Genomic DNA, 22,623 nt, shown 5'->3' with positions numbered 1-22,623 from the left:
TTTTTCTGCTAAGGGGACAGGACAACTTCACCGCATCAAAGGGACGATGGACGGGGCCATGTACCGTCAAATCTTGGGTGAAAACCTCCTTCCCTCAGCCAGGGTATTGAAAATGGGTCGTGGATGGGTATTCCAGCATGACAATGACCCAAAACACACGGCCAAGGCAACAAAGGAGTGGCTCAAGAAAAAGCACATTAAGGTCCTGGAGTGGCCTAGCCAGTCTCCAGACCTTAATCCCATAGAAAATCTGTGGAGGGAGCTGAAGGTTCGAGTTGCCAAACGTCAGCCTCGAAACCTTAATGACTTGAAGAAGATCTGCAAAGAGGAGTGGGACAAAATCCCTCCTGAGATGTGTGCAAACCTTGTGGCCAACTACAAGAAACATCTGACCTCTGTGATTGCCAACAAGGGTTTTGCCACCAAGTACTAAGTCATGTTTTGCAGAGGGGTCAAATACTTATTTCCCTCATTAAAATGCAAATCAATTTATAAATTTTTTGACATGCGTTTTTCTGGATTTTTTTGTTGATATTCTGTCTCTCACTGTTCAAATAAACCTACCATTAAAATTACAGACTGATCATTTCAATGTCAGTGGGCAAACGAACAAAATCAGCAGGGGATCAAATACTTTTTTCCCTCACTGTACCTGTGTGAGAGGGTGCCAGCTACCGCTCCTCTTCTGCCCATTCTACAGGAGTTGGAGAGAAAGAAGCATCTGAACCACTGTTTGGCTCTGATTGAATCCAGCTCTACCGTGTGCGCCGGTCAAGGGGCTGGGTCACAGACTGGGCCTGAAGAGCGTTACCAAACATGGTCACATGAGAGTCAATGAAAATCTCTTCTGCTACACACTCAAAACACACACACACACTATGTCACCTACACTAGTACACAACATAAATGCCCAGACGTCAGTGCTTGTAATGTTTTTGTAGTCTGACTGAATCTGGAAATCTGTTGGTGCTCCTTGGATCACAAATCTGTCTGTTTACTGTAAGTGGATAGTGTATTTGAAAACACGGATTCGATCATTTAGGTCTATAAGTATTAGTAAAATCTCCTTTTCCATTTTTACATAGCATCTTCACAGCTTTCAGCAGTTACATTCAGCATTCAAGCTCCCCATGTCTTTAGCCAGCACTATTGAGCAACATATTGTTACATTAAACTAACAAATGCAGTATTGGGATGTTTGAGGAGGTATTTGTGCAGAAAGCTTTCCCAGCCTTAAAAAAACTACTCTGAAATCAACATTCCAGACTTCTGAGAGGCTATTAAAAATAACATATTTTTTACAAGGTACTTGAAACCCTTGACAATTCAGTGGGGATTTAACATGACTTTTAATCAGTTTAACAAATAGCACTTTGCTATACTATACACAAACATTTTATAAAAGCACCCAGACACTTGGGTATTAATTCACACAAAAAATTATTAGTCAAGCCCAGAATTTGTTTAAACTTTCAGTCCTACTGTACATAGACAGCCAAAATGATGATGCTAACACCCCAGCCTCCTGAATTCTTCTCAGCCTAGGTTGAGGAGGCCTTCTACCCTAAATAGCCAGACAGAGTGGATGAGGGTGTGGAGAGGGGGGAGCTGGAACTTCGGAAATGACCCTCTACCATCCAGAACAGCAGTTTTCTGTCTCTCGCTGCTTCTCCATCTTTCTCAACAGTTCCAGCTACACATGTGCACATTTCTTTGCTTTGTCAAATATTATGACTTGCACAATTTGTCTGCCTCTCTTGGATCTCGTAGCTCTCCCAAAGCCTCAGTCTTCTCATCTCCCTTTGCCTGAGCTCTGTTTGTATCCTAGGTGTCCTTCCTACCAAGGTGTACCCTCTCTAATGCCTCTTTTCTTGTGTTTCTAATTCAGTTTGAGTTTAAAGTTGTAAAGTTATCCAAACCTTGTCATCTCAAGACTCCATGCAACACAGTATTTCCAGTATGTTAGCGTTCAAATAAACAGATCATCATAAGAGGTTTCCAATCTGGAGGTGTGGTATGTTCCCTATGCTTCCTCTCACTGTAAATGACCCACAAAAGACCCACTGCACAGCAAATATGTAACAGTAGTTCATTATCAGTTTGAGGGATTCCACTTTCACATCACATTACATCTGGGCTGCTCCAGCCAGTTATGGCCCTTCCTTCTCCCATCATGCCCAAATAAAGTGTCCAAATTCCTCCTGTGTGCCTCTTCTCTCCTTGAGATGTTTATAAGACCCTTGCTTGGTCCCACACTCAGCTACTCTCTCTCTCTCTCTCTGTGCTTGTGCGCTTCTGTATTTCACTGACAGTCTGTTTATGGCCACGTTACATAAGGCTCCACTATAATTTTAGTTTGTCATCACAGTTGCAGCCTCATACCTAAAGTAATACTTTAAGGTGAGCTTTAAAGGGGCAATCAGCAGTTGTTACATCCATTTTTAGACATAAATTAATGTTTCCATTGATTCTTGAAGAATGTAACTTATAAATGCCTCATGAGCTTAGTTTTAATGTCCTACCCCATCAGAACCCAAAATATAAGCATTTTATACTCCAATGTTTATAAACAAATTCAATGTAAACAAACACTGTATACCCTCAACATGGTTAAAACTATAATGTTGATATTATGGATGGTCAGTCCTTGCATCCATAGGTCTGTCTATGAATTTGAGAGTGATTACATTTCTCCAGCCCCATCCCTCAGCTTTTTACCAAAACAGTGGTTATTGTTTCAACTGCTGATTGGCCCTTTATGGTTTATGAGTCCTATCTGTTATGCTGGTGAATGAGGACCCAAAAGCGACTTAACAGAAACAGAGTCTTTATTCCAGTCTTAAACAAAAGCGATACTCCTGGATATATCTTAGGTAAATACAAAACAGGAAAACTGAAATCCTCTCGTCAGTAGAGAGGAACGACTGGAGACGCGACCACAGACTGCAGGTCGCTTCGGGAAGGCACAGGCCGTAGCTGACATAGACACCTGCTCACACGCAGCATCTGAAGAAGGCAAAAACACGACAGGGCGGAACAAGGACACAGAACAGCAAACATCAAACAAGGATCCGACAAGGACAGAAGCGGAAAACAGAGGGAGAAATAGGGACTCTAATCAGAGGGCAAAATAGGGGACAGGTGTGAAAGAGTAAATGAGGTAGTTAGGAGAATGAGGAACAGCTGCGAGCAGGAACGGAACGATAGAGAGAGAGAGCGAAAGAGGGAGAGAGAGGGATAGAAAGAGGGAAAGAACCTAATAAGACCAGCAGAGGGAAACGAATAGAAGGGAAGCACAGGGACAAGACATGATAATCAATGACAAAACATGACAGTACCCCCCCACTCACCGAGCGCCTCCTGGCGCACTCGAGGAGGAACCCTGGCGGCAACGGAGGAAATCATCAATCAACGAACGGTCCAGCACGTCCCGAGATGGAACCCAACTCCTCTCCTCAGGACCGTAACCCTCCCAATCCACTAAGTACTGGTGACCACGTCCCCGAGAACGCATGTCCATGATCTTCCGTACCTTGTAAATAGGTGCGCCCTCGACAAGGACGGGGGGGGGGGAGGGAAGACGAACGGGGGCGCGAAGAAAAGGCTTGACACAGGAGACATGGAAGACAGGGTGGACGCGACGAAGATGTCGCGGAAGAAGCAGTCGCACAGCGACAGGATTGACGACCTGAGAGACACGGAACGGACCAATGAACCGCGGAGTCAACTTGCGAGAAGCTGTCGTAAGGGGAAGGTTACGAGTGGAAAGCCACACTCTCTGACCGCGACAATACCTAGGACTCTTAATCCTACGTTTATTGGCGGCTCTCACAGTCTGCGCCCTGTAACGGCAAAGTGCAGACCTGACCCTCCTCCAGGTGCGCTCACAACGTTGGACAAAAGCCTGAGCGGAGGGAACGCTGGACTCGGCGAGCTGGGACGAGAACAGAGGAGGCTGGTACCCAAGACTACTCTGAAACGGAGATAGCCCAGTAGCAGACGAAGGAAGCGAGTTGTGAGCGTATTCTGCCCAGGGGAGCTGTTCTGCCCAAGACGCAGGGTTTCGAAAAGAAAGGCTGCGTAATATGCGACCAATCGTCTGATTGGCTCTTTCTGCTTGACCGTTAGACTGGGGATGAAAACCGGAAGAGAGACTGACGGAAGCACCAATCAAACGACAGAACTCCCTCCAAAACTGTGACGTGAATTGCGGACCTCTGTCTGAAACGGCGTCTAACGGGAGGCCATGAATTCTGAACACATTCTCAATGATGATTTGTGCCGTCTCCTTAGCGGAAGGAAGCTTAGCGAGGGGAATGAAATGTGCCGCCTTAGAGAACCTATCGACAACCGTAAGAATCACAGTCTTCCCCGCAGACGAAGGCAGACCGGTAATAAAGTCTAAGGCGATGTGAGACCATGGTCGAGAAGGAATGGGAAGCGGTCTGAGACGACCGGCAGGAGGAGAGTTACCTGACTTAGTCTGCGCGCAGTCCGAACAAGCAGCCACGAAACGGCGCGTGTCACGCTCCTGAGTAGGCCACCAAAACCGCTGGCGAATAGAAGCAAGCGTACCCCGAACGCCGGGGTGGCCAGCTAACTTGGCAGAGTGAGCCCACTGAAGAACAGCCAGACGAGTAGAGACAGGAACGAAAAGAAGGTTACTAGGACAAGCGCGCGGCGACGCAGTGTGAGTGAGAGCTTGCTTTACCTGTCTCTCAATTCCCCATACAGTCAACCCGACAACACGCCCTTCAGGGAGAATCCCCTCGGGGTCGGTAGAAGCCACAGAAGAACTAAAGAGACGGGATAAGGCATCAGGCTTGGTGTTCTTATTTCCCGGGCGATAAGAAATCACGAACTCGAAACGAGTGAAAAACAACGCCCAACGAGCTTGACGTGCATTAAGTCGTTTGGCAGAACGGATGTACTCAAGGTTCTTATGGTCAGTCCAAACGACAAAAGGGACGGTCGCCCCCTCCAACCACTGTCGCCATTCGCCTAGGGCTAAGCGGATGGCGAGCAGTTCGCGGTTACCCACATCATAGTTGCGTTCCGATGGCGACAGGCGATGAGAAAAATAAGCGCAAGGATGGACCTTATCGTCTGAATGGAAGCGCTGGGACAGAATGGCTCCCACGCCCACCTCTGAAGCGTCAACCTCGACAATGAATTGTTTAGTGACGTCAGGAGTAACAAGGATAGGAGCGGATGTAAATCGCTTCTTGAGGAGATCAAAAGCTCCCTGGGCGGAACCGGACCACTTAAAGCACGTCTTGACAGAAGTAAGAGCTGTGAGAGGAGCAGCCGCTTGACCGAAATTACGAATGAAACGCCGATAGAAATTAGCGAAACCGAGAAAGCGCTGCAACTCGACACGTGACTTAGGAACGGGCCAATCGCTGACAGCCTGGACCTTAGCGGGATCCATCTGAATGCCTTCAGCGGAAATAACAGAACCGAGAAATGTGACAGAGGAGACATGAAAGGCGCACTTCTCAGCCTTCACGTAGAGACAATTCTCTAAAAGGCGCTGGAGTACACGTCGAACGTGCTGAACATGAATCTCGAGTGACGGTGAAAAAATCAGGATATCGTCAAGGTAAACGAAAACAAAGATGTTCAGCATGTCTCTCAGTACATCATTAACTAATGCCTGAAAGACAGCTGGAGCATTAGCGAGACCGAACGGCAGAACCCGGTATTCAAAATGCCCTAACGGAGTGTTAAACGCCGTCTTCCACTCGTCCCCCTCTCTGATGCGCACGAGATGGTAAGCGTTACGAAGGTCCAACTTAGTAAAGAACCTGGCTCCCTGCAGAATCTCGAAGGCTGACGACATAAGGGGAAGCGGATAACGATTCTTAACCGTTATGTCATTCAGCCCTCGATAATCCACGCAGGGGCGCAGAGTACCGTCCTTCTTTTTAACAAAAAAAAACCCCGCTCCGGCGGGAGAGGAAGAAGGCACCACGGTACCCGCGTCGAGAGAAACAGACAGATAATCCTCGAGAGCCTTACGTTCGGGAGCCGACAGAGAGTATAGTCTACCCCGAGGGGGAGTGGTCCCCGGAAGGAGATCAATACAACAATCATACGACCGGTGAGGAGGAAGGGAGTTGGCTCTGGACCGACTGAAGACCGTGCGCAGATCATGATATTCCTCCGGCACTCCTGTCAAATCACCAGGTTCCTCCTGAGAAGAGGGGACAGAAGAAACAGGAGGGATAGCAGACATTAAACACTTCACATGACAAGAAACGTTCCAGGATAGGATAGAATTACTAGACCAATTAATAGAAGGATTATGACATACTAGCCAGGGATGACCCAAAACAACAGGTGTAAAAGGTGAACGAAAAATCAAAAAGGAAATAGTCTCACTGTGGTTACCAGATACTGTGAGGGTTAAAGGTAGTGTCTCATATCTGATACTGGGGAGAAGACTACCATCTAAGGCGAACATGGGCGTGGGCTTCCCTAACTGTCTGAGAGGAATGTCATGTTTCCGAGCCCATGCTTCGTCCATAAAACAACCCTCAGCCCCAGAGTCTATCAAGGCACTGCAGGAAGCAGCCGAACCAGACCAGCGTAGATGGACCGACAAGGTGGTACAGGATCTTGATGGAGAGACCTGAGTAGTAGCGCTCACCAGTAGCCCTCCGCTTACTGATGAGCTCTGGCTTTTACTGGACATGAAATGACAAAATGTCCAGCAGAACCGCAATAGAGGCAAAGGCGGTTGGTGATTCTCCGTTCCCTCTCCTTAGTCGAGATGCGAATACCTCCCAGCTGCATGGGCTCAGTCTCTGAGCCGGTGGGAGGAGATGGTTGAGATGCGGAGAGGGGGAACACCGTTAACGCGAGCTCTCTTCCACGAGCTCGGTGACGAAGATCTACCCGTCGTTCTATGCGGATGGCGAGTGCAATCAAAGAGTCCACGCTGGAAGGAACCTCCCGGGAGAGAATCTCATCTTTAACCTCAGCGTGGAGTCCCTCCAGAAAACGAGCGAGCAACGCCGGCTCGTTCCAGTCACTGGAGGCAGCAAGAGTGCGAAACTCTATAGAGTAATCCGTTATGGATCGATCACCTTGACATAGGGAAGCCAGGGCCCTGGAAGCCTCCTTCCCAAAAACTGAACGATCAAAAACCCGTATCATCTCCTCTTTAAAGTTCAGATAATCGTTAGTACACTCAGCCCTTGCCTCCCAGATAGCTGTGCCCCACTCCCGAGCCCGACCAGTAAGGAGTGATATGACGTAGGCGATCCGAGCTCTCTCTCTTGAGTATGTGTTGGGCTGGAGAGAGAACACAATATCACACTGGGTGAGAAAGGAGCGGCACTCAGTGGGCTGCCCAAAGTAACATGGTGGGTTATTAACCCTAGGTTCCGGAGACTCGGAAGACCAGGAAGTAGCTGGTGGCACGAGACGAAGACTCTGAAACTGTCCTGAGAGGTCGGAGACCTGAGCGGCCAGGGTCTCAACGGCATGACGAGCAGCAGACAATTCCTGCTCGTGTCTGCCGAGCATTGCTCCCTGGATCTCGACGGCAGTGTAGCGAGAATCCGTAGTCGCTGGGTCCATTCTTGGTCGGATCCTTCTGTTATGCTGGTGAATGAGGACCCAAAAGCGACTTAACAGAAACAGAGTCTTTATTCCAGTCTTAAACAAAAACGATACTCCTGGATATATCTTAGGTAAATACAAAACAGGAAAACTGAAATCCTCTCGTCAGTAGAGAGGAACGACTGGAGACGCGACCACAGACTGCAGGTCGCTTCGGGAAGGCACAGGCCGTAGCTGACATAGACACCTGCTCACACGCAGCATCTGAAGAAGGCAAAAACACGACAGGGCGGAACAAGGACACAGAACAGCAAACATCAAACAAGGATCCGACAAGGACAGAAGCGGAAAACAGAGGGGGAAATAGGGACTCTAATCAGAGGGCAAAATAGGGGACAGGTGTGAAAGAGTAAATGAGGTAGTTAGGAGAATGAGGAACAGCTGCGAGCAGGAACGGAACGATAGAGAGAGAGAGCGAAAGAGGGAGAGAGAGGGATAGAAAGAGGGAAAGAACCTAATAAGACCAGCAGAGGGAAACGAATAGAAGGGAAGCACAGGGACAAGACATGATAATCAATGACAAAACATGACACTATCTTCACAAACAAGCTCTATCTAACCTTTGCTTAGTGTACCTTTTTCTGGTCATTGTTTGTTCAAGTGTGCACTCAGATTCACAGTGTTCCTCAAACTCTTCATGACTATGTCCTGTTATTAAATGTCAACTATTGGGTTATAACATAGTTAACATTGTTAATGGTGCTCAGTATTTAGATCAGTAGCTCAGTAAGAGTCTAAGCTTCATAACCTCTTGGTTTATACACTATAGACTACTGTGTGTAAAGATGTCTGCCAAACTCAAACTTCTACTACCACTACAGCTAGCCTATCAGGCTGAAACTCATTTATCATCAAAAAATGTGCGACCTTTTCCACACAAATGCAGTGCATTTGCAATCGTCTGAGCTGAGGCATTATTACTCTTCTCAACCCAAATAATTTACTTTTATAATGTTGGCAGGTCTGTGATCTTCTAGAAACATTATAAAACAGGTATTTCTCCACTGATGTACTGGTGGAAATAGTTAATTTGTCTTTGTCGCAGGCAGAGAAAGTCCACCTGACTTCCACTCTTCTTCATTTGAGTAGCCATGCAAAAAAACACATTGGTGTCCCAACGATATGCTCCAATGTGTAATTACACTGTAACTGGAATTAGTCATTAATTGTCCATCATTGTCTAGGAACATCCATATTAAAAAACACTTGGAATCATCATTGTGAGGTTTGCAGACAGTTTCACTGCTGCTCTACCATACTACTCTTGGCATGTTATCATCAACTTGATTGATTTACAGTAATCCTGCATGTATTGTTACTGGGCCAGGGTGTTTGAACTCCACTATTCCAGCACTCCCACAGCCCTCCACCATAACCCTTTTCCCCATCCTCCATTCCCCTCAGTGCTTTTTCCAGAACCTTCTCCTCATGCACTGTCTGGTAACGCATTACCACCATATGTGTGGGAGAGTGAAAGTTGGACAGGACAAACAGCAGTAGGGTGAATCATCATGCTGCTCTCTGGGGAGCAGTGCTGCCTGTTCCCCTTTGACACTCCACAGCCCGCTGGCTTTGCATTCCATTCCCTTGTCATCTGCCTGTGGACGAGCAGAGCAGTGGAGTGAAACACTGGGGTATAAGAGGAAAACCAGCTCATTGTTCCAAGTGACGTCAGGCCCCCAAGCCATATAGGTCAGACCAACGACCTCAAATGAAACTCTATGGAACACACTATACTATATGTGTGGGTATAGGGGATGTAGGGGGGGGTTGTATAGGAATTGACAAGATGGTAGAAAAACACTTGCCAACAAGGGTGTTTATAACTTTTTATTGGCTTCTTTTCGAAGAGATATCAACGTATTTATTTTTTAAGGCGATTGTAGTATTTAGTTCCAAGTTTGTTATGGAAAAACCAAAACAGGAATTGTAGAGCATCAGGGTTGAAAATGGTACAGGAAGAATACATATAAAATGTGAATCACTACGTAAATACATTTGGGATACATTTAATGTATTATTATCAGGATGAATCATATTGCTATTCATACTGAAATCATTTTACATAAGAAAGTGATCAATTAAATATGCTCAAGTGAGAAAGTATCCATTTAGCCTACCTTTTCAATATCTGCTTTCTTAACCATCCTTGACCATGACCGTAATTAGGGTTACGCTGGTCTTGAACCTCTTTGCCCAACAATATAAACCAAGCTTCTTCAGGTTTATGATGGAGGGTGAATACTTTCAGGCCTGACAAATAATTCTGTCATATAGGATCTACATCTACAGTAATGAAACACCTTGCAGCATGTATAAATATTACTTTATAATACTTTGTATAAATATAAAGTTAAATGTGTAATTCAAAACTCTAAAGGTCTGCCTTGACCTGTGGTTGTGATGGAGACCCTCAATTATTTAATAATAGCTATAGGTCTATGAATTTGTGATGTGCTTGATATTTATTTCATTTGGTAATGAAAGTGAAATTGGATGCAGTAAAATTAGGCAATTGAAAAGGATCATCCATCCAACATCCAATTCCCCTTATTAAGGTGGAAAAAGTGACACTGAGCGAGTCTAATGCCATACTGGTGACATCACCCAGAGGAAGAGGCAACGTCGGGATTGGATGGTGGCCCTAGCCAATCGCGCCGCACTCCAGAAATCCACAGATGGGAAGAGTTTAAAAAAGATTGAGAAAAGTGTTGCAAAGTGGTCCACAGCCTCACCAGAGCGAGCAAGAACGTTACAGAATCTGAATAGTCCTGCAACATCCGCGGGTCTGTCATATCAATTGGAGTCTAGGGAGAAAGAGGACTTTGCTGTGGGTTTTCTCGTGCCAGGATAGAGGGGTGTATTTCACCATTTTTAAATCTCTGAATAATCAAAGATAACTATGTCAAAGAATTTCAAAAGTGGACCGTCCTTCGGACTTTCTGCCGAGGTCAAAAGTAAGGTATGTATCTCGCATGTCATGTAGCTTTCCTTTTAATTGAAATGAAAATAATGGGGTCTTTGCGTAATTTGCATCAGTGGGCCAAAAGAATGCTCGCGTTCAGGAAGGTGCGCACTTGACGCTCGCATATCTTGTTGTCAGTACATCTTCTCAGATGTATTAGTTGTAGGGGAACCAGTGGTATATCGAGGGCCAATAATATATTTTTGCTTTCTGTTAGGAGATTTTGTCAAATAGGCTTTTTGGACCGTCAAATTGGACTGTCAATGGTGATCATGGATTAATCATTAGGCCTATACTGATAAATGGCAGCCTACCATTCTGACAGTTTACTTTATCGTTTAATATGTGAGGGCATCCAAACCAATTGTCTCTGATTCATAACTTTGAACTGGGTCGTTTAGATTACAAGTGATATCACCTAACCTGTCTGTCACAGAGCACAATGACAGAATTACTCCCAGATGAGCCCACAAGGTCTGATTTCAAGGTGTCTCTAGAAGGCTACCAGTATGTATATATTTTTTAAAGGGTCAATCTGTGATCGCTACATTCATTTTGGACTTTTAAATTCATGATACCCATTGATTCTTGAAGAATATGACTTATAAATCCTTCATGAGCTTAGTTCATTGTTCTTACCCCATCATCAGAACCCATCAGTGGTTACATTTCTACAGACCCATCCCTAAGCTATTTTACAAAATCAGTGGCGGTTTGTCCGCTTTGTTATTGTTTGAACTGCAGATTGCCCCTTTAAAGTCTAGGCGAGAACTAAATGAGTCATCAACATCAACCAAGAATCAATGGACCAGCTACTGTAGGTCTACCATGTAGGTGACTGTGCTGTCAACATCCACTGATGTTTGGGAGAGATTGTATTTTCATTGATAGTGCAATGACAGTGATGCACAAAATGTGTTTGTGTATCATAACTGCTGACAACCCATGTTCAGCTTGGACATAGCATGACTCTGCCAATGGGATCAAATAACTATCCCAGGATATTCCAGAATTCCCAACTCCATGTCTGTCAATGACAACTAAATTTGCTATCCCTATCATCAACCTTATCGTGTTGGAAGAGCCGTGGTTCCTGCATACATAGTGGTTTCCTATCCATACTTTCATAGGGGCACTCTTCAAACAAACATTTCCTTATACTTGGCCACCATGGTTAGTGCCATCATTAGTGCTGTAGTATAGAAATAGGTCATATTCAATAGTGTATCAGTCAGTATATATGTGTGTGTGTGTGTGTGTGTGTGTGTGTGTGTGTGTGTGTGTGTGTGTGTGTGTGTGTGTGTGTGTGTGTGTGTGTGTGTGTGTGTGTGTGTGTGTGTGTGTGTGTGTATATATATGGTGGTTGTGAGGCCATGGAAGTTCATCATAATGCTAATGCCAGATTGTGGATGGTAAGTGCCAATGGCATGACATCCGATGACAGTGGATAGGCTCCAGAGATTGACAGACAGGTACGTCAGCAACCTAAACCTCCTTTTAAGGTGTCCCTGAGCTCTGTCTTACAACCTGAGCAAGTGTCTCTCTGTAAACAATTTACACTCCAGTGGGGAATGACAAAACCCTGTTGAGGCAGAGGAGATGCAGACAGAACAAGGCCTTGTGGATTCACTGGAATGTCAACCTTCAACATGATTGTTTGCATCCAGGGGTGAAAGTAAATGTAATGTATTCCCGGTACAGGGACCTCCGATGTGTGTACACACTTAAAGAAAATCTATATGGGCCTAATCATAGAATTACATATAGAATCCCTATTAATTTAATAGGATCTCTACAGGCCTAATAGTAAAGATTTATCCTTTAACTTTTAAAATGTATTAGCCTACCTTTTAATGTGGCATAAACATGACCGGTCATGTGTTTTCATCTGATTGTCAATCAATTACTTCAAAGGATAATGTAGGCTACCTGCGCAAGTTACTCAGGGACGTCTGAACAACAGGGGGTGCGGGAATAGTTTTTAAGCTATATTTAGATATTTTTCTGCTTTTTATTATGTAACATTTGTTAGTCAACTTGTCTATAATTAGATCCTTACAGCTCCTCTTCTGTCATTACTTGATGATCATCTAGAATACTAGATAAAGCCTTGCTAATGATGGCATAAATCGATAGAATGATCAATGCATCATCTACAATCTATACTGAACAAAAATATAAATGCAACATGTAAAGTGTTGGACCATTTTCCATGAGCTTAAATAAAAGTTCCCTGAAATGTTCCATATGCACTAAAAGCTTATTTTGTTTGCATCCCTGTTAGTGAGCATTTCCCCTTTGCCAGGTGTGGCATATCAAGAAGCTAATTAAACCACATGATCATTACACTGGTGCACCTTGTGCTGGGGACAATAAAAGGCCACTAGCAGTTTGGTGATATAACACAATGTCACAGATGTCTTGACGGAGCATGCAATTGGCATGCCGACTGCAGGAATGTCCAACAGAGCAGTTGCCAGACAATTTAGTGTACATTTCTTGACTATAAGCTGCCTACAACGTTGTTTTAGAGAATTTGGCAGTACGTCCAACTGTCCTCACAACCGCAGACCACGTGTAACCATGCCAGCCCAGGACCTCCACATCCGCCTTCTTCACCTGCAGGATCGTCTGAGGAGGGGGAGTGGGGGTGCTGAGGAGTATTTCCGTCTGTAATAAAGCCCTTTTGTGGGGAAAAACTCATTCTGATTGGCTGGGCCTGACTCACCAGTGGGTGGACCTGGCTCCCGAGTTGGTGGACCTATGCCATCCCAGGCCCGCCCTCCTGCGCCCCTACCTAGTCATGTGAATTAATTTATTTAAATTGATTTCTTTCTTTCTATGAACTGTAACTCAGTAAAATCTTTGATATTGTTGCATGTTGCGTTTAAATATTTGTTCAGTATAGGTGACATAGTTAAAGTTTCTCTTTCATTTCTGCTTCTCTCACGGAGCGAGGACGTGTAGGGACCAGGGAGATTTCCAAATGACATCTGTTTGACTGGTTTAAAGGAAATGAAAAGCTGTGAAAACGATCCAACATGTTTCTGATAGTATTTCAGTTCGTCTTGGATGCATATTTAATGTGGCTGAAATTAAATACTGTCAGCTTTTATGTAGCTGATGAAAATTGCACTTTAAGGCTACACAACAGGTCCCTAAAAGCGCTCAATCCCATTCTCTCAAGATGCTGAAATAAATAAATCGTATTTCTCTACTCTTGTTCCCGAGACAAAATTAACATTTGGTCTATAATTTTACTGCGAGGAACACTTAATTCTGCAGGAGTTAACATTATAATAGGTGACATGTGAGGCCTACAGTCCATGTCCAGACTTCAGTTACTATTCCAACTATTAGGCTACTCCACGCTAAAATAATTCTGGCATCCATACAGCAGTGCCTTTTGATAAATGCAAAGAGACATCACTTACAAAACACCAAAGTGTTCTGACTGACATTCGGTGATTGTCCTTCATTGGGCCTACACAAGTCTTGTAACCTGAATTGATGTGTATACTGCTGTCCGCGTGCATCTCGGTCTTGGCCGCTCATCTCTGCCTTATCAAAATGTCAGTGTTATTGTTGAACCACACTGCATTTTGGAGCGTATTACACAAGTTTTCAAGTCTATTCGCTAATTTTTCATGCGAATGACATGCGGTATGATAAATAGTGTGATAGCCTACAGTTTTCTTGAAATCTGTTTTAATAATTGTGATAGGTTCATGTTTTACCGGTATGATGTACACCCACTCTTTATTTTGCCGGTACTCCATACCGGACCGTTCTGTCTTACTTTCACCCCTGTTTGTATCAACTTAAACCATTTTATTCCTTATGCCATGGCCTACACTGATTTAATTTATATTCTCTCCACTGAGTTCATACATGAAAAACACTGATAGAATCAATGGATAGGTGCCAATTTTGGCATCAAAGACTTATACATTTTTAAATAAATGAACCAGTTCTGATTACATTCCTGACCTCCTGACACAGTTAAATGAAACTCAGACCAAAATACCTTGGCTGGCTGCAAGTGCTGTCTGCAGGTCTTGGCATCTCATTATCAGATGTGGTTTGCCTGAGTAGATCGCCTCACTGTAAAAGGACAGATTCCGGAAAACCCAGAGGGAGAGAAGGAGCACAGGGAGGAGTAATAGGGAGAGCTGTTTCTCCCAAGTTTGGTGTGATGGACTGGAAGCTACGCAAACCCTGCTGCTTTGAAATACCTGTTTATGTTGGCTCCTGGTCTCACAAGCCCTCTCCCAGACTGTGAGTGAGCAGAACATTCAGAAAAGGAGAAAGCGCAAAGTGAGAGGGGGGCTACAGACCCACCATAGAATTTCTGGTATTAGGGGGATGCGTTTGTGCCAATAGGGAAATACAAGGAAGCGGAGAATCAGTGTTTCTCCATGCAGGAATGTCCCATGTACATTTTACATTTTCTTCCTGTTGTTTTTTAACTCTAATCTTCATTGTTAGGTTTTATTACAACGGGTAGGCTTTCAAAGGAAAGTGGAGAGGAATGTTATCCCTCTGTTACAAGATGAGGAAGGGGGATAATAGCTCTGATGAATATCATAGTTCTATGACTCGTTTACTATAGTTACAGTTTGTTGTAAGATAATTTGTATTTTTCATGTAGCCAAGCACCTGTCACAAGATCAATCATCACGCAGAACTGACAGTTACAAGACATTAACCTGAGTGTCTGCAGATGTTAGGATGCAGTCAAATCCAACACATTTACAATGCATTTGGGAAGTATTAAGACCCCTTCACTGCGTTGTTTTCGCTTTGTCATTATTGTGTGTAGTGGAAAATTAATAATTTAATCCATTTTAGAATAAGGCTGAAATGTAACAAAATGTGGAAAAAGGGAAGGGGTCTGAATACTTTCCGAATGCACTGTATAACCTTTGACCTCTTCCTCTTCAGTTGGCCCAGAAGTATGACCCCCAGAAGGAGGAGGAGCTGAGGCTGTGGATCCAGGACGTAACAGGCAAGAAGATCGCTGATCCTTTCATGGAGAACCTAAAGGATGGGGTCATCTTGTGCGAGTGAGTGAGCGATACTCTCCTCAGTACTGTGGCCATGCAGAATGTCATGCAGAATGGCAGAGCATATTGTGTGTCATATCACCATATTACATTCTTTTGCTTCCAATATCACTCAGTCTCATTCATTTCCCCACTGTTAATGATGACTGGGCCACTCAAAGTCAGAACAGTATTTTGACTGTTGTTCTGTGCTTTCTCTTTCCTTGTGTGTAGACTTATCAACACACTTCAGCCAGGATCTGTGAGAAAGATTAACACTTCCCCTCAAAACTGGCATCAGGTAAGCTTGTTCTGAGACAGAATAATTGTTTTTGTATTATTATATAACATCATGCCCATCATGACATGCAGTAGGCTGTAGTTATTATAGATACTTTGCTTAGTTTTGAGCAGCAATAAGCATGCCAAGAGTCAGTAGTTTTTTCCACTCCATACTTTTCATCCACTGAACTCGCTGAAATATGTAACCAGATAGGTAGTCTTTTGCTTGGCATAGTGTTTATTTATTTACATTCCAAGCTGCAGCTACGTTGTTTAAAGTATGCACATCTCAGCGTGCGTCTTCAGATCTCTTTATATAAGACTCAAAAAGAAAACAGCACTTTTAAGTGTTTGTTGAGGCACTTCCAAGAATCATCCATGACAGACAATGTTACTAAGAATCAATGCACTCACGTGTGGTGGTCCCTTTGTCAGGAATAAAAGAGAAAAAGATTATCCAGCTGGTGAGTAGGGCTTTAAAGAAAACCCCACACAGCTGATCATTCTGAAGTCCTGAGTCTCAAATACAATGACTATTTAAAGAAACATGACAATATCAAAATAACAAATAACTCAGTAACTGGTGTACTCTTTGTTTGTAATCTTGCTTTTACCTCAGTGGACCATTTGCTCTTGGCTAATTCTTTTTCCTTTTCATTGCCTAGCTGGAAAACATTGGCAATTTTGTCCGAGCCATCACAGTTTATGGTATGAAACCATACGATCTGTTTGAGGCCAACGACCTGTTTGAGAATACCAACTACACCCAGGTCCAGAGCACGCTCATCACCCTGGCTGGAATTGTGAGTGGAAACCCATAGAGGAATCTCAATACATTGTACAGTACTGTATGTAGAAAGTATTGTCAGTGGATTGTAAGAAACCTACTTCTACTTCACATGAGGATCCATAATCTGTTTTTCTAACCTTCCCCTCTTTCACCAGGCCCAGTCCAAAGGTTTCCACTCCAAGCATGACATGGGAGTGAAGTATGCAACAGCACACCAGCGCCGTTTCGCCCCAGACATGCTGAAGGAAGGGCGCAATGTCATCGGCCTGCAGGTCAGAACAGTCTTTGTATCATATACACCTTATACACGAAGATATCACTGTTATTACATGTGTAATATAAGTAGTAGTAGCATGTTATAACATATCTTCATTTGTTTTTAGTTTGGCCGATAGGGTTGTTTTAATGGTATTATAGTTCAGGCATAACCAGTGCACTACCTTTGCCTGACTTACAGATGGGTACCAACAAACTTGCCAGCCAGAAGGGCATGACATCTTATGGCACGCGGCGTCACCTGTACGACCCGAGGGGGGGAATGGAGAACCCTTTGGACCAGTCCACCATCAGCCTCCAGATGGGCACCAATAAGGGTGCCAACCAGGTGGGGCGCCATTTGATGTCACAAATAGATATTCTCTGGTAGAGATAGAATTGACTAACATTCTGTACATCTTGGGAGTTTTCCCTCTCTGCCTATCATGAAAGCAATTAATATGATATAAAATATTACACTTTGTAGCCTATATCTAATCCTCCCCTGCTTTTCTTCTTCTCTCCCTCTCTCAGTCTGGCATGACGGCCCCTGGCACCAGGAGACACATCTATGACAAGAGTCTGGGCTTGGAGGAATGCGACACCTCCACCGTCTCACTGCAGATGGGCACCAACAAGATGGCGTCCCAACAGGGCATGACCACATACGGCCTCCCTCGGCAGGTCTACGACAACAAGTACTGCTCCAACCCTGATGAATTCGTCAACAACGGAGAGAGGGCTGAGTTTGACGGTACTATGTACTATGACTAAAGAGAACAGAATAACCCCAGTCCCCTCCTCTCAAGAACCCCTCTCCACCAGCAAGACCACCCAAACTGTTATTTACTGTTTTCATTATTCTCATCCCTTGCTGTTTTTTTTGTGATCAACCATTCAAATAATTTTTGTCCTTTGAGGGGATTTATGCCTGGTTCAATCTCTTTGACCTTGTTATTTTAAATCACTTTAATGTAGTGGCCCACACCCCTCTCTCCCTTTGCAATGGAGATTTTTCTATTCAAATACGATGAAAATAAATACTAAGAAATACTAATAATGTCAAGAGACCTATTCCTTAATCAATCTTAATGTTATGTATTTTTTATTTATAGATCTTTTATAGTTTATAAAAATTCTGATTTTCAGTTGTAGATCCCCCATCCAGCTTAAACATTGAGAATAAAGGGAAAAGTTCCTTGAATGGAAAGAAGTGACCGACATGTTGCTGTTAACCTTTAACCCCTGAGGAACAGGAGTCGGCTCTGGGATTCAATCCCTCTGGATGACTCAGGGCCCACAGAATCAGACTGAGTCTTCCAGGACACAGGGACATGGACTAAAAACTTTGATCAGATGTATTCCTTATGACTTTGCCTGTGTATGCACCTCTGCACTGCTCTGACATCCCTGCTCTAGCTCACAGGACTGCCAACCAGCCATTTTATACCACAGATGGAATATTTTTTCTAGTATTCTTTAAATCATTACAGTATCAGTAGTAGGGTTCTCAAACCTGATACTTGAATTAATGTAAGCCCCTAAAGGCATCGTGAAAAGCCAATAGATTTGAATATTTTTAGTGTTATAAGCAGTATTCAACACGTCTCGCATACTTCATTAGTGGTAAACAATGCAGATTCAATTTTAGCCATTGTGCCAGCTATGTTAATGTGGATGTCATATAGGCCAGTTTGCATGAGACAAGTTATAATCCCCCTATAGTCTCCATGGCACAAAGCTTTAATATATTGCTGCGCTATTTGCACTTTTCATCACCTTGTTGAATATGTACATGGATAGAATTGCTTATAACTAGAAGGCAGACAAGCCAGGTCGTTGAGAGCCATAACATCTGCACGTTGTTATACACGAGATAATGGTCTAATTAACTTCCACTTAGTCATAGCTCAATACAGCAGACCCTGTATCACTAACTACTACATGATATGGGGTACCCACCGCAGATCTTGAATGTAATGTGATTTTGAGCACTGCAAGATGTGTGTCATTCTGTGGATTCATTAATCACCTTGTACCAGCAGTCGCAAATGAATAACATAAGTCTGTAACATATTTATGCTCGGGATAATGTAGCCTAACACAGCTGCTAATGGTTTAAACATTAAACTGTGCATGCTTGACCAAACCTTTGAAAAGCAGGCTTGTTTGCTTGCTAAGAGGTTTGTTTAAGATCATGTGTTGCACCTGGAACGTTCCACAGAACACATCTCTATGCCTTGCATGCTCATGTACAAAGCATGAATTGGTTATGCCTTGTCTACAGACTGCTTACAGGAAGGAAAACGATGTGATTTTTAAAATTTGGGTGAACTATCCATTTAAGCTAAATTTGAAAGGTATTGATATCGGTTACTGGGCAGTATTGTAATATGTTTTTAAATAGGAGGTATTGGAGATAAAGCTACATAAAATATTGAGTACCTCCTGAGGTTCTGACCTCTGGAATTTATAGTGATGATTTGTCAAACTTTTGAAGGCTTAATACTTTAAAGGGAACGTTGTTTGATGCTGAGCTCATAATCTGAATGCCATGTTGCATTTCCCCCCCTACATTAGTGTGCCATCTAGTGTTTTGAAATCCCTTTAACATTTGGGAAAAAAACAGACTACATTCCACAGACTTAAGGTAAAAGTCATATGTACCACAAGAGGTGTCTTTTATTAAAGCACCAAACTTATTCTGTATAGTCACATGTCTAATAGCTATATACGGAGTCAGTTGTGTATTAAGAAAATATTTTTAGTTTAGAATGAGAGCCAACAGTGCCTAGCCAAAATACAATTGGCAATATTACCCTCTGATCTAAAACATGTCAATGTTGTTCAGACTATCAATTGTTCAGTATTCTGAAAATCTTCTATTTATTTGGCTTTCACTTACAATGAAATTAGCTGCAATACAATAAAACACATCAAAATTACAATTCAATTTGGGTTGTGAGTGAAAAACTTGCCACCAAGTTTGTTCTAGATATTTTAACCATTTCAGCAGTATGTGACAGATGCAGTTAGGTGTGAATTACATTGATGTGTTTATTGATCAAGTCCTTTCCGTACAAAAAAAACTTAATTGAAATAAAAATCATGACATAAAAAACAACAGGATCACCCCTTTTTTAAATTTTTACAAATGAAATCTACTTGCTCCATTAAAGGGGGACATGGCAGCTTGGGAAAGTCTAAAGACATATCCACCAACAGGCTTGCCTGTAAAACATAACAAATGATGAGGTGTTTTGAAACTTCGTGGGATTCTCTAAGATCAGGACCATTGGGACATTTCATTGCCCTACCCCCATCCCACCCTGCCACAGAGGGAGAACAGGAAGTGTATCTTTCTTCATATCAAATCCATTAGTGTGTAGACACTGAAGATTTCACAGATGTGTTATCTGTCTTCGTTTGTTCTCCACATTCACTACTTGACAAAGCCCTGGCCCAGCCAGAGATATGTGACCCATCATAGGGAATGAGGGGTGAGGTCAGACAGGAATAGAGTCAGGGGGACCACTGCTACTGATTGGCTGCTTCGCAAGCATCTATCCAATCACTATAAACATCCACTGGTTCTGAAAGATCTGGAGACAAATGTCAAGGAAAAGTTCATTTGGGAGGTACAGTTGTAAAGACATAGCATTTATTTAAAAAAATTTACAAATGCACAAGCCATTCTGTGAGCTATATGGTGTATAGATAAGTGAATATAGTGATCCAATCAAAGAATTGAAAGGATACAAGTAATGGGAGTCTGGAATTCTTCCAAGCAGACGGTGCACGATATTATTCCTGTGTTTCGAGTGCGTTCCCTGAAAAGAGAAAAGAAAATGTGCATTTGGATAGGGTGTTAGGATATGTATCAACATGTAATCAGTGATAATATTTTACAGCCAGACCATATACTGTTCCAACACAACCAAGTGAACTTACATTTTGACATCACAGGACTTCTCGTGGTTACAAAAGGGACAGGTGAATTGGGTGTCCAAGTTACCCGTCAGTTTCTTTTTGGGAGGTGGCTTCCTCTTTGATTTTCGGCGTCCCATTCTCGATGTATGAATCTGTAAAATACAATAGCTACATTTTTCTGAGTTTACAAAACAAGTTCTGTTGACGGTCAAAATCAATATAATAATTAGGTCAATCGTGTTAGCTAGAATATATTATATCTACTGTATGGTGCTGATATTCATATGATTTGGGGCAAAAAAAACATATGCTGCATTCATCTCGTAATCTCGGAAAATACTACTTGTAAACTAGGAACAACGAGATGTGCGGGTTCATGTGCTTTGAACTCGTTAAGAATGCCGATTGCTGGTTAATGGAAAACAAGCTGTGTCAACCATGAACGAAAAAGTACAGCTTTCATACTCATAGACATATTAGTGTTAAAATAACACTTTTATAAATCATGTTTTGTTGTTGAATTTAACTGCTGAAATTGCTGTTATCGAGGTATTGGCCTTAGTAGTTGATGTCAGAGACAGAGTTCATCATATGGTCCAGCAAATTGGAGCACAGGGATAACAGACAAGTTTCCCATTAGTAATGGGAAGGAGGTGCGTTGAAATTTACTTTTCCCAGTCCTATGCCCCTATTTGCACATTTACGAGATGTTATAAATGCATAAATATTCTGCCGCTATAAACCATCTGCTAGTACGCATGTGCGAGCTAATACTTGACTCTTGTGTAAACAAACACATTTTTTGGACCGAATTTTCCACAAATTCAAATTATATTTTCGCTAATTTAAAAAAGTCAGATGTCGATGATTAATGCTACTATTTTCTTGTCGGAGCCATGTTCACACTACACAAACGTGTAGTAGCTAACGTTAGTTCCCCGCCATCGCGCATGGACTTTTTTTTTTTTTTTAGCTTGCAGCTATAATATAGGAGCTCAACAATACTTCCTTTTATACAAAACGTCCTGCAAATTCTACAAGTCCATTTCCAACAATATCTTTAATTGCATGAACCGTTTATTTTGGGATGATTTCTGAAGAGGTAGCTAGATAGTATTAGCTAGTAACGTTAGAGCGCGAGGAAAACAAAGTTAGCTTGTGTTAGCTAGCTAACTAACGCTGGCGTTGTAAAATGCTAGCTATGCACAATTTTTTTTTTTAATTAGGAGAATCACACATGTAATTTAAAATCGTGCTGGATGTATAATTTTGTTGTTTGCATGTTAGCCATATAATAAAGCACGCTGGATTAAGCATTTTCTTACCAGATAAATGACCCAAGTAATGACGCTAACAAATAGAAATTGTATCCGGAAATTATTCTGAACTCTTTCATCTGATTGGAAGATTAAGGCGCTTTTTAGGGTTGTCATTGGTCAAACAAATTATCAACCCGCCTCTCAGAATTTATAAACCTCTTTGATACAATCCCAAAATATATACATTGATTATGTAGTCTACCACAGGAGGCTGCTGATGGTAGGACGACTCATAATAATGTCTGGAATGGAATAATGGAATGGTATCAAACACATGGAAATAATGTATTGATGAGTTTGATTACCATTTAATTTATTCTGTTCCAGCCATTACTATGAGCCTGTCCTCCCCAATGAAGGTGCCACCAACCTCCTGTGTTTAATAGTCTACAGTACATAATTATTGAT

General features: G+C 42.8%; 2 protein-coding genes across 2 annotated transcripts; one reads left to right on the top strand and one right to left on the bottom strand.

The window, feature by feature from the left end:
- The first annotated feature begins 10,290 nt into the window (after positions 1-10,290).
- On the top strand, positions 10,291-18,023 carry LOC139565388 (calponin-1-like). Its single transcript, XM_071385685.1, has 7 exons — positions 10,291-10,591; positions 15,539-15,660; positions 15,874-15,940; positions 16,587-16,724; positions 16,867-16,983; positions 17,169-17,315; positions 17,501-18,023. Exons 1-7 carry the CDS (start codon positions 10,532-10,534, stop codon positions 17,738-17,740), a joined length of 891 nt encoding a protein of 296 aa, XP_071241786.1. The 5' UTR covers positions 10,291-10,531; the 3' UTR covers positions 17,741-18,023.
- Positions 18,024-19,611: 1,588 nt separating this feature from the next.
- LOC139565391 (transcription elongation factor 1 homolog) lies at positions 19,612-22,386 on the bottom strand. The gene is made up of 4 exons (XM_071385690.1): positions 22,222-22,386; positions 20,918-21,048; positions 20,726-20,796; positions 19,612-20,568 (listed from the first exon to the last, which is right to left on the bottom strand). Exons 1-4 carry the CDS (start codon positions 22,327-22,329, stop codon positions 20,504-20,506), a joined length of 375 nt encoding a protein of 124 aa, XP_071241791.1. The 5' UTR covers positions 22,330-22,386; the 3' UTR covers positions 19,612-20,503.
- Between the last annotated feature and the right edge of the window lie 237 nt (positions 22,387-22,623).

This window comes from Salvelinus alpinus, chromosome 36, assembly GCF_045679555.1.
Source record: "Salvelinus alpinus chromosome 36, SLU_Salpinus.1, whole genome shotgun sequence".
In the NCBI taxonomy this organism is placed as follows: domain Eukaryota; kingdom Metazoa; phylum Chordata; class Actinopteri; order Salmoniformes; family Salmonidae; genus Salvelinus; species Salvelinus alpinus.
The sequence above is the reverse complement of the archived record's forward strand: the minus strand, read 5'-3'. Positions and strand labels throughout refer to the sequence as shown.